This window comes from Poecilia mexicana, unplaced genomic scaffold, assembly GCF_051168715.1.
Source record: "Poecilia mexicana isolate PSO_F unplaced genomic scaffold, ASM5116871v1 scaffold_5, whole genome shotgun sequence".
Classification (NCBI taxonomy): Eukaryota; Metazoa; Chordata; class Actinopteri; order Cyprinodontiformes; family Poeciliidae; genus Poecilia; species Poecilia mexicana.
The window spans coordinates 3,073,682-3,085,029 of record NW_028263374.1 but is presented as its reverse complement, the minus strand read 5'-3'; the positions used below and the strand labels follow the sequence as shown (position 1 = coordinate 3,085,029).

Here is an 11,348-nt window from a genome sequence, read left to right as displayed (position 1 = left end):
TAGATTTATACAGCATCTTTATAATAAATTAAGGTAACATAAGTTACTTGATTGTGCTATAAAATGGTACTATGTGCCTGGAAATCGTATAATTCTGCCCCTTTAATGTTCCATCTCTGCTTTTTCTTTAAGCTTTTCCTAGACTTTCTGTAGCTCTAAGTTTGTTCCAGTTTATCGATGTTTTAACATGATGTGATTCTTTTTTCTTTTCTTTATATAACCTCTCCATCTATGCAAATGCAACAACACTGAAGGGTAAGTTCCTTCTTCAGATACCTGATTCATCCATTTGCTCAGTCATGAAAGCAACCATGCTGGCACCGCCATCAGCTCCTTGTAATACGGTAAAGTTTGACTGTCTACAGGGACTTGAAGCACTGACACACCACAAAAACTACATGGACCAGTAAAAAGGTGATAAATCATGTTTCCTCATAAGCTCCAGACCTGCTGTTTATTAGCAGAAGCTAAACAAACTTGTTCCAAACTGTTTCAGGGTTAAATTTTGACACTCCCTACAGGTAAGGAAACTATTGCTGAAAAGAACTTCATGTAAAACCTTGGGAAAAAAAAAACCCTATGAGTTGATCAGCATCAGTTTTAACTGTTTTGAAAATCCAATTATTATTATTCTAAACCACAGAAATGCTTGTCCTCACTTGTTACAATGCGATTGTAAAATGGTGTACAGACCTGAACTAATTATCATTCATCCCTGTTAGATCTTGAGCCAGTGGGACAGCTCCTCCTTGGCTGAAATGTGAATGAGAGTAAATCTCTGGGCTGAGCATTCACACCGCTAAAAGTAATTAAAGAAACGTTTTGTCCCCAATCTCAAACCAGGATGTATTTACATCCTTGTGCACATAAAAACCCTCCTCTGTAGTTCTGCTTTTCAATCCCAGATTGCTCAGATGAGTCAGAGTGGGGCTTGGCAAAGAGTGTGTTAGCTCTGGTAACTAATAGCAACCTTTCCTAATCCTTAAAAACAGAAGCAAGGAAATCCTTCTCATCAACCCAGTCATGTTAATTTGACTTTTTTTTTTTTTTTTTTGGAATGATGCTCTAAGCTCTTACTAAAGTGCAGAGCTGAGCGGGTGGGGGATGGGAGGGTTGCCATGGCAACCTTTATGTAAAGGATTTAATTGGCAAAAAAAAAAAAAAAAGATGTTAAACATTTTAACACAGAAAAGAAAATGTTCTCATTGATCATCCAATAAGTTGTTTTCTACTGAGTCAGAAAGGATTCATCTTAAAACGTGAACCTGCTCCAGGTAGTGTGTGTAAATGTTCTACTGTTGATGATCAACTCCTTTTTACTATAAAGCTTTTTACTCCGTGGCTTCATGCTTAGAGCTTTACATTGTTCCTTTGTTCTGCTGTGGCTGCTGAAAGCAAAACATCCTACATGGAAAGGAATCTGCTAGGGCGCCACCTGCTGGATGTAACTCTGCTGCAAGCTCTCCAAAACATTTCAGTCCTTTAACAGGATAAACAGTGATCATTTACGGCCCTAGATGGTACCCTCTCTTTGAGCTTTGTATTGAAAGTCATAAATTAATAAAAAATAGAAAAATAGTGATGTTTCTCATTAATTCATTGGCCTGGCCCTGAACTGGACCTGCTCCGTTTGCTGTAGAATCAAAGTGCAGAAGCAGCTTTATGAGCTTCTCCTGCTTCATGTGCTCACTGTATACAGACATAAAGTGTAAGTATGCAAATTTAGAGGAAATAAAATGAATGAACTGTATATGTTTTTTTTTCTATAAAGCAAAGAAAAAAGCAGCTTGTGGGAGTACAATTTAGACAGCCACCAATGGACTTGGCCTGATTTCATCAATTTTGGGCGACATAAAAGGAAATATGAAATGTAGTTTTCTTTGCAGTCTGCTCACATTGAATTCCCTGGTCTTGGTAACAAATTTGCTAAGCTGCCTAAAGTATGTATTTTTTTCTGAACTGTTGTAATCATTAAATTATTGTCATTGTCACTGATTGTTGATTAGTTGTGCAAGAAATTAGTTGGCCCTAATATTTTAAATGTATATCTCACATTGAGATATATATCTCAGTCTTAACATGTTAATTGCTTTAACAACAAAGTTTTGTGTTTGACTATTGTCACTGTTTTTGTTCTTACTGGTCTTTATTCGTTTAAAAATGGTCAATTACATTCAAAAATGAATGTGTGACTGCAAATAAACAGTATAGCTCTAGGTTACAACTCGAGAGTGAGAAGTGAAGGTCGCAGTTAAAGCCAGAACTCTAGCACTGAACTGGTCTGCAGAAGGAAGGTGGACATCCAGAGAAAAAAAACAGGCTTTTTTCCACCACTCATTCTGTATTTATGTGTATTTCATTGTTTCTGCTCTATCTCGGCATGCCATGCTTCTGGGCCTGTTGCTGATTCAGCTGTGACCCAACAAAGCTTGCTGTCAGCCAATCAAAACAGTGGAGCCCAGGGCAAACAATCAGCCCTGCAGTGTAGATGAGGCAAAGACAGGCATATTTCTTACTACTCAAACTGGGTTTAGACTGGAATGCACTAATGAGATATTTAGGGGGAAATGGATAAAACAATGTTTTAACAGATATAAATCATACACAGTGAAGTCCCATAAACTTCTAAATTTTAGCTGAGGACTATGTTTGTGTCTATAAGTGAGAAAATCTGTCAGTACAGTATAAATCATACCTTTTCATCAGATATTGACTTGAGGTAAACTCCTATATATTGCTAAAGAAATGTTAAAGCTGCAGTATGTAACTTTATAAAAAATAAATTTTTTGAAACTGTCAATCTGAAAAAAATGAGCTCCTCTGCTTACCCCCAGTGCTAACTAGAATCAACCAGTCAGAGTCATGAGGAGGGTCTTAGCGCTGTCAATCACATGTCATATGGCGCTGCTCATACCCCTCCTTCAGCTCTTCCTGCTCTCTGCTATGCTACAGCTAGCATAGCCTGCTATGAATGCTGAGACCAGTAATAATGGCCACCGATGACTGTGAATAAACAGTTTTCCTGTAACCGCCATTTGCACATTGAGCAGAGAGTACATGATTGATTGACAGCGCTAAGACCCTCCTCCTGGCTCTGATTGGTTGTTTTCAATCATGAGTGGCGCGTTTCTTCAGACAGAAATAGTCACTCAGGGAGGAGGTGGAGGAAATCTTTTGTTCTTGTCTCATAACTCATAACATACTGTCCCAATGTGGTGACAATTTTGAGAAACATATAACTATATATATATATATATATATATATATATATATATATATATATATATATATATATATATATATATATATATATATATATATATATATATATATATATATATATATATACATATATATATATATATATATATATATATATATATATATATATGTATATATATATATATATATATATGTATATATATATATATATATATATATATATATATATATATATATATATGTATATATATATACATGTTTACATTTCTGATGAAAACATATTTGCATCAGATATTGAAATGTTTGCCTTCTGATTTTCTATGAAGCAACTTTGGATTGTTTTATGTATAAATTGTGCTTTATAAGAAATGCTATTCGGCTTCGTCTTACCTTAATGTAAAAAAAAAAAAGAAGAAGAAAAAAAAAAGTTCTTTATTTACTATTAACTGTGTTAAACATGTAGGTCACATGATCACTGTTCTCTTCCTTCAGTTCTAGCCTGTCATGAATCCTCATTATTTGATTCAGATTTCTGTCTGCTGTGTGAACGATGTCTTTGGTTGGGTCCGTTTTGTCCCTTGAACTTACTCCAGCTCCCACTAGAGGTCACTAGAGGCTCTCTCTGTCCTTCTCTGTCCTCCTGCTGGTCCCAAAACATGATCTCAATAAAATGCATCTTTAATGATGTGTCTGGAGTTGTGAATACCGATTATTTCTATAGATTCCTTGATATTTCTGCCTCCAAACTTTATTGTTGTTATGGTGTTTCGTAGGCGCATCACACAGACATTAAAGGAAAGCGGCTGATGAACAGAACCCTGACGAACCCCACAATTCACTTTTGTTCACCCAGAATTATGATTATCAAATGAGATAATCATCTGAACCAGATCTTATTTAGACCTGGTTCAGTTCTAAATAAGATCTGAACCAGATTAGCTCAGTCCCAAAATGAGACATTTTTTCAGCACAACACAGAGAAAGATGTAGACAGTAGGCCACTCATTTTAACTTGTGTAACTTAAGTGACACAATGTCTCTGAGCCATCATGTATGTAGCAATGTTGGGGATGAAGACAGGACAGTGTTGTTCTACCTCTGAACTGTTCTCAGATGTTGCCAACTTCTCAGATTTGGTACATTTTTATTGACCTTGACCACATGATATATGACAACGGGCAGCTATTCCTGCCTGACTGAGCAGAAACGTACAGCAGAGTGTTTGTAAAGTCAAACCATGAGCAAATCAGACATGAATAAAATAAACTTTAATAGAACGTAACAAAATATAGCAATATTTACAGTTAGATAACATGTACAGCAAACTTCTTCCTTCTCCTCCCACAACCAGCTGCCAGTAGGTGGCACTGCAGAGTAAATTCCTCACAGACTCACCCATGATGTTGCGGCTTACAGGTGTTGTTTAATAATCCCTCTCTCTCCCTCTCCCTCTCTCTCTCTCTCTGTTACTTTAGAAACCTCTGAGCGTTGCAGTGCCTGCCCACATTCTGACAGTCTGTCAAAGCCACGGCCATCAGCTGGCAGCGTGTAATGGCGGTTCAGACACCATTACTCTGAAAAACTTCAGTCTTTTGTGCGAGTTGCACACCAGTAGCAGTCTCCAATAAATATTTCCAGCCATCTTGCTTTGAGCGCAGTGGACTTAGGAAGCATGCAGGCGGTTGGCCAGGTTTCGCTGGCTGAGTCTATGGATCTTAGCCGGGGTCGTGTTCTGGGTGTTTGCTTGGTTCTCTGGAACAAGCTCCTCTTCCTCCTCCTCCTCTTCTTTCTCCTCTTCTTCCTCCTCCTCCTGTCCCCTGGATTTCAGGGTGGCCTGAGCATCAGCTTCAACTTCTCTCTGCTCTGAGGCCAACATGAGGAGCATCTCTGCATCCAGCGGCTCACCTGAGGAGAAGGGGTGGCAGAGAGTCTCAACCAGCCCGATGGCCGTGCCCAGCACCGCCAGCACGGAGCCCAGCAGGTAAACCTTCAGCAGCTTCCGGTTGGCTCTCTGTCGGAGCATCTCCTTTGCAAATGGAATCAACTCCTGCATGGTTTCCATTTCCTGCGGCTGCCTATCAATGAAGACAGAAATGATGGTGCTATGGGGTAAAGATAAATAAAGCCTAAAGGTTCCAAACATTCAGTGACCCATCGGTTGCTTCAAGTAAATTTAAATAAATGTACATTTTGTATTAAATCATCAAAAGTGGTGACACTTTATTTGAAGGGGGGCGACGCTGTCCTGAACATGACATAACATCTGTCATGAACATGTAGGAGTCTTCATGAATGTTTACGACTGCTGTCATAGAGTGTCCTTTGGGAAATAATGACTCTTTTAATGTAAAATTGACACTTTTTGAAAAAGTGTCATTATTTACCAAATCAAATTTCACGAGAACACTCATAAATATTCACGAAGACTCTCATGTTCATGTCAGTGTTATGCACATCCCTTCAAATAAAGTGTTACTTCAAAAGTTATATTAGCTGTTACTTTAAGTGTCCTGCTGCGTAAAGCATTGTAGCTTTAAATCATGACCACTTCAATAGATTTAAACAGGAACCAGTGTGTCCTGTTTTGAATGGCTACTACTAGAACTTTTAACTATTATATTTTCACTAAAACAAACTTGTCTCTACAATCATTTAATGTCTTCTACCTCCAGGTTCAAACATTATTGACCATCTTAGAACAGAATCTTTGGGGGGGGGAAAAGACATACTTACTGTAAATGGCGTTCTTGTTTTGCTGAGTCGCACGTTTATCCTGTTGGTGAGTTCCAGTCTGTGGAAACTCGTGGACTCAGTGTTCATTTATAACCCAGATGTACTCTCCCTCCCCTCCACTACAGCAGGGCCTGCTGAATATGCATGAGGTCAAACCTGGCTCTTAACCAGAACCTTTGACCCAGTTGGTAGCCAGCAATGTTCTAATCAACACAACCACTACACTGACAAAAAAGAGGATGGTGCTCCATCTTTAAAACACGAGTTCATTTGTTACATGTAAACTAATTAAGTTTTTCAAACATACTTTATTTACATATGTTTAACGTGGCAACTTAATAAGTTTAAAGTATTTACTTGGATACATTTAATTTGATTACTTGTAACGAATTAACTTGTTTTCTATTTTCAGTGCAAATAAAAAAAATAATAAAGCTTAGAATCAGTGTGTTTGAAACTATTATTTTAAGTAAAACATTACAGCGAACGCTTTAAACAAAAAATTCTATACAGCCAAGATTTAAACTCAGGATCTCTCGGGTTGGTTCAGTTTAAAAAAAACAAACAAATTGTGCCCAATAAGTGAAGTGGAATTCAGTGCTGAACCAAACTAACATTCATAAACAACTACAGCTTATACAAACTAAAATGCTGTGTGGCACTATGTAGACAGGGCAAAGGATTTTCCAAATGGGCTTTGGTCAAGCTAAAATGTCCAAGCTAACATGTTTGAACGAACACTTCCAAGTTAACATGTCTTAATAAGTCCATGCTACCATATCCAAGCTGCATGGAGATTTACCTGATCTCTACATGCACTCTGTCTATGACTTTTGGCCGAGAACATGTAAACATCTGTCTGCATGCCTAGACTTTGGCATCCACATCGCTGCTTGGTGACTTCACAAATATTGATATGAACATTATTATTTAATAAAAAATATTAGTGAAGACAGTTGACTTACACAGTTAAATAGTAAAAAAAATACTTCAGCTGTGTCATTTTCTCATGGACTAACAACAGATGAGGTAATGAGCAGAAATTCAATGGGATTTCTAAGACAGACCAACAAACAGTGATCCGTACATGTTGTCCATGAGTTTTATGGGATCTTGTTGTTTGTATACAAGCAGGTGATCAGGGCCTTTCCACCTGCTAAAGTCTGGATGGGAGTCCTCCGCATGAACGTGCTCAGTCAGGGCAAAGGTTGTGTAAATCCTGTCGCCCTGCAGCCGTAAACCCAACGCCGTCTGTGAACTCTGCTCAGAATGGCGCCGTACCAGAGTAGACAGGCACACTTTGCTAATATGAGCATGCCACACGTAGTGCACGCACGCACACACACACACTGGTGACTCATGTGAGACAAAGTAGGAAGTGGGGAAGTGTTTGTTCTGAATCACAGCCTTCACACTCACGACTCATGAGACCCTTTAATACCAGTTACCTTTGACATCTACGGGTCACACCAACTGTTACTTCTTTAATTCTGTAGGAAAATTAATTTTCCAGTTTTTTTTGTTTTGTTTTGTTTTTTAGATAAAGTAAACTGTTTCTTCTTTTCCTCATTTTTAGGCTAGAATGAAATATGTAGAAAAATGACAAGAAACAGTTTGGACAAGGCAGCTAAATGGAGCTGGTCATACTGAACATCTGAGGAGAAAACAAACACAAATTTAAATCAATAGTTGGTTTTGTTAATTGTTAAATTGATTTAAAAATTTGCCAGTGTTCTTTGCCGATGCATCACCACTGAGGCAGATAATCACACAGATATGTGTTTGCAACACATAGCAACAGTGAGTGTTCATGGTTTCCTGTCATCAGTCAACAACGTCTGAGGGAAAATATAACATAGATTTATTATTTTTCTCTCTATCTGACATTAACTCATACTAAACATTTCAGGTCAACTTGGATTGTTATTGTTATCATAATCTCTAAATAATCTGGGGAATTGCCAATTATGTTGTTGTAACCATCAGATAAATGAATTAGTTAAACACCTTAATTTCATTTTGTCCATGTGTTACATTATGGAAAAATGAAAAAAAAAATCAGCCAAGATTTCGGGAAGATTTTTGGACCTCCAGTTGGGATGGTGCTACCAATGGAGTTTCTTTTTGGGTTTTTTTTTTTTTTTTGTTTGTTTGTTTGTTTTTCTTGACCTGCTGTTCCAGTTTTAGGCTAAAAACGGCCATTTTGGCTTAAATTTAGTTTTTTTCTGTCTTGCTGTCTCTAAGGAACAAGCTGGTCTATCAGACCACTTCACCGAGAAAGCCTGATTGTTGGAACACATTAAAGGTGGCTGACTTTCAAGAATCCAAGAGGACATTTTCCAAGTTTCACATCCCAGTGCATTTGAAACTTGTAAACACTGTTAGAAAGAGAGGCGGGATATCTTCAGGAAGCAAGAGATGAAGTTCAGTTGTCTTGTTGGCTTCCAGTAAAACTGTTAGACCGCTCACATTCTGTTGACCTTTTATTGTCGAAAAAATAAAAAGCTTTCCAGGAAGAAGTGGGAAATGGTTTATAGGTCTGTTTGGCTGGAAGCTGCTTGGAGTCGGCCCTTTGTGAGCAGAGAATGTTCAACCCTATGTCTGTGGCTGACGCTGAGCACGTGAGTCAGCACAGTCTTACTCCACACGTCACTCAGCAACAAGCAACAAGAGGCTTTGCTGGAACCTCCACAATGTTTTTATTCATGCCGATGAATAAAAACAGCGTCTTAGGCGTTCTTCCTTCCACCCGAATGGATTGCACACACGGCAAGCTATTATCCCATACGCCACTGGGAAACTCCTTCGTTTGTGTAATCATCGCATGAAACAAACACTAATAATGCAAAATAGGAAGGTGTATTGCTTGACAAAAAATTTTCAAATCCATTGCATTTTTAAAATAAAAATGAATTTTGAGCTTCTGAATCTGTGAAAGAGATCTGTGAAAAAAACTAAAACCAACATTGCAGTGGGGTGGGGGATGTAAAACTTATACCGTTTTATTTCCAATGTACAAATAATCTGTAGTGAAAATGTCTTCTGTTTTCTGCCGGCCTTGTGTTGGGTGTCATTCAAAACATATTTTGTCTTCTACTTTCAGGGTTTGGCAGTTAATAAATGTCGCATTGTGAAAATCCTGAAACATTGTGTTTCCTGTTGCTGAATTTTGGCCTGCTCCTCCCGCAGATCTGCTTCAGCTGAGCCAGATTTATAAGGTCTGTTGTGAAAGACACTCTTAGTTCTTTCCAGAACTAACCAGCAACAGGTCTGAGCTGTCTGGGACAATCACAGATGTAGATTTATAAATTTTTTTTTAAATCATTATTTGTTTTGTTTACTGGCATTTTTTTGTCTGTTTTGGAACAAGTTGTCTTAGATTTTATGTCACAAGAAAAAGAAACCATGGAACCGACGAGACGTATAAAGAAAACCTTTTCCAGAAGAGTTGAGACCAGAAACATTGGGCAGACATTATATTTAAACTTATGGTTTAAAAGTTGAATATTACTCAGTTTTATTGTGTGTGTAAAGGCAGTACTTTAACTTCACTTCACTTCACTTTCCCAGAACCTTGTGTCTTGTACTGTGCCCAGGACAGCTGTGGTGTAGGACTTGTGAGAAAACTGTTCACTTTGTATTCAGTTTAACCTGCAATCTGTAACTCACTTTTTACTATTTTCTCATAATATACAAGTAGTTATCGACATCTATCCATCACTGTAATATACTTCATGGCAAATAAATAGCATACAGCAGCTTCAGGTCAATACATATTTTCACCTACATGAAAAGCTTTTACATATACATATCAATTATTTCATATATTTCATTGTTACGTTGGTATTTGCTTGAATACAGTTTTTCTCGGTGTGTTTCTCACGTCACAGTTAACTTGCACAGCAGCTGGTGCATTTCTCAATCTGTTCGAACTCCAAAACCTTTCTGACAGCCTGCGGTCCGGTGTGTGACCTGGTCGAGATGAACTGTTCATCCTTCGAAAGCGCACACTAATGTTTATGAAAGTGTCATCGTTATCAAGTTCTGACATCATTACATATGAACAGGATAGTCAAATGGCTTTGTTTTCATCACCACAGAGCAATCTGAAGCTGTTGTCCAAAACAAAATGTCGTTTCTTGGCATCCATCCATTGTCTATAAGTTTAGTACTCTGCCCCACAACAGTTAAAAAAATATTGGTAATCCTTTATTTGAAGGCCTGTGCATAAGACTGACATGATACTGTAATAAATGTAACATAACATTCATGAAGGAGTGTTCATGAATGTTTAGTGCTGTTATCATAAAGCGTCATTTGGTAAATAATGTCACTTTTAATGCAAAGTTCTATTAAAATTTGCATTAAAAGTCCATTAAAAGTGTCAACTTTGTATTAAAAGTGTCATTACTTACCGTATGACACTTAATGACAAAAGTCGTAAATATTCATGAACTCTTTCATGTTCCTGACAGGTGTTATATCATGTTTATTACAGCATCATGTCAGTCTTATACACACCTTTTCAAATAAAGTGTTAGTGAAGTTTTTGGCTGATGCAATTAGAAAGCTGGCTGGACTTTTGCTAGCTTTAGCCTTCGGCATGCTGAGGTGAGGGGAATGTTCAGAAGTCTATCCAGTATGTTTATAAGAATCATTAATATTTGGCCAATTCTGAGCAGGATTTGTGTGAATTCTGCAGAAGCAGCTTATCCTCTTGATATTTATTGCAAATCAACTTTTTGACACTCATTCTGTGGGATTTTTGACAACAGCCACCAAATCAGAATAATATTTTTTAAAGTATTCCTACTTTACTGTATTTTTTTTTTCACTATTTCTTAGAACGTTTACACAGTGGCCTGTTTTACAGTTCACCTCAAAATCATTTTCATCTTACACATGTTCTTCATCTTCTTAGCTGCACTCCCTTTAAATGAGGCATTGCTAGATGTTTATCGTGTCTTAACCACTGCAGCGAGAGTTTATTTGGATTGGAGTTGTAGGCGTTTAAGCAGGGTTACATAAGGAAGGCTCGGCTTGGTGGAAGCAGAAAGAAGAAAATCTGGTGCTCCAAAAATTTCAGTAATTCAACAACGGCTACAGGTCTGCTTTACTGTAATTGTTCAGAGATAAAGAACCAGACCGTAGCTAAGAAATGAATCAGAGCCAGTGTAGACTGACTGAAGGCATGCCGGCTCCTGTCTAAAGGTGTGTGTTTGTCTGTGTGTTTTAACATTTCTCACCTTGGTAGCCCCATGAATATGGGGAAGATTAGAAGAGGTGTTGCTTTGGGGTTATGGTTGAGGTTTAGGACTAAGGTATGGATTGAGTTTAAATTGGGATTAGTAAGGCATGTACTGCTAATGGTTAGGCTATAGAAATAAATAAAC

General features: G+C 37.7%; 1 protein-coding gene across 1 annotated transcript; it reads right to left on the bottom strand.

Annotated features, from left to right (window-relative positions):
• Nucleotides 1-4,475: 4,475 nt before the first annotated feature.
• LOC148159585 (G0/G1 switch protein 2-like) lies at nucleotides 4,476-6,048 on the bottom strand. The gene is made up of 2 exons (XM_088005346.1): nucleotides 5,956-6,048; nucleotides 4,476-5,297 (listed from the first exon to the last, which is right to left on the bottom strand). Exon 2 carries the CDS (start codon nucleotides 5,282-5,284, stop codon nucleotides 4,886-4,888), a length of 399 nt encoding a protein of 132 aa, XP_087861472.1. The 5' UTR covers nucleotides 5,285-5,297; nucleotides 5,956-6,048; the 3' UTR covers nucleotides 4,476-4,885.
• Nucleotides 6,049-11,348: the final 5,300 nt, after the last annotated feature.

Excerpts from the sequence above, each read along its gene's own strand:
- LOC148159585 (XM_088005346.1), bottom strand. The coding sequence starts at position 5,284 with ATGGAAACCATGCAGGAGTTGATTCCATTTGCAAAGGAGATGCTCCGA.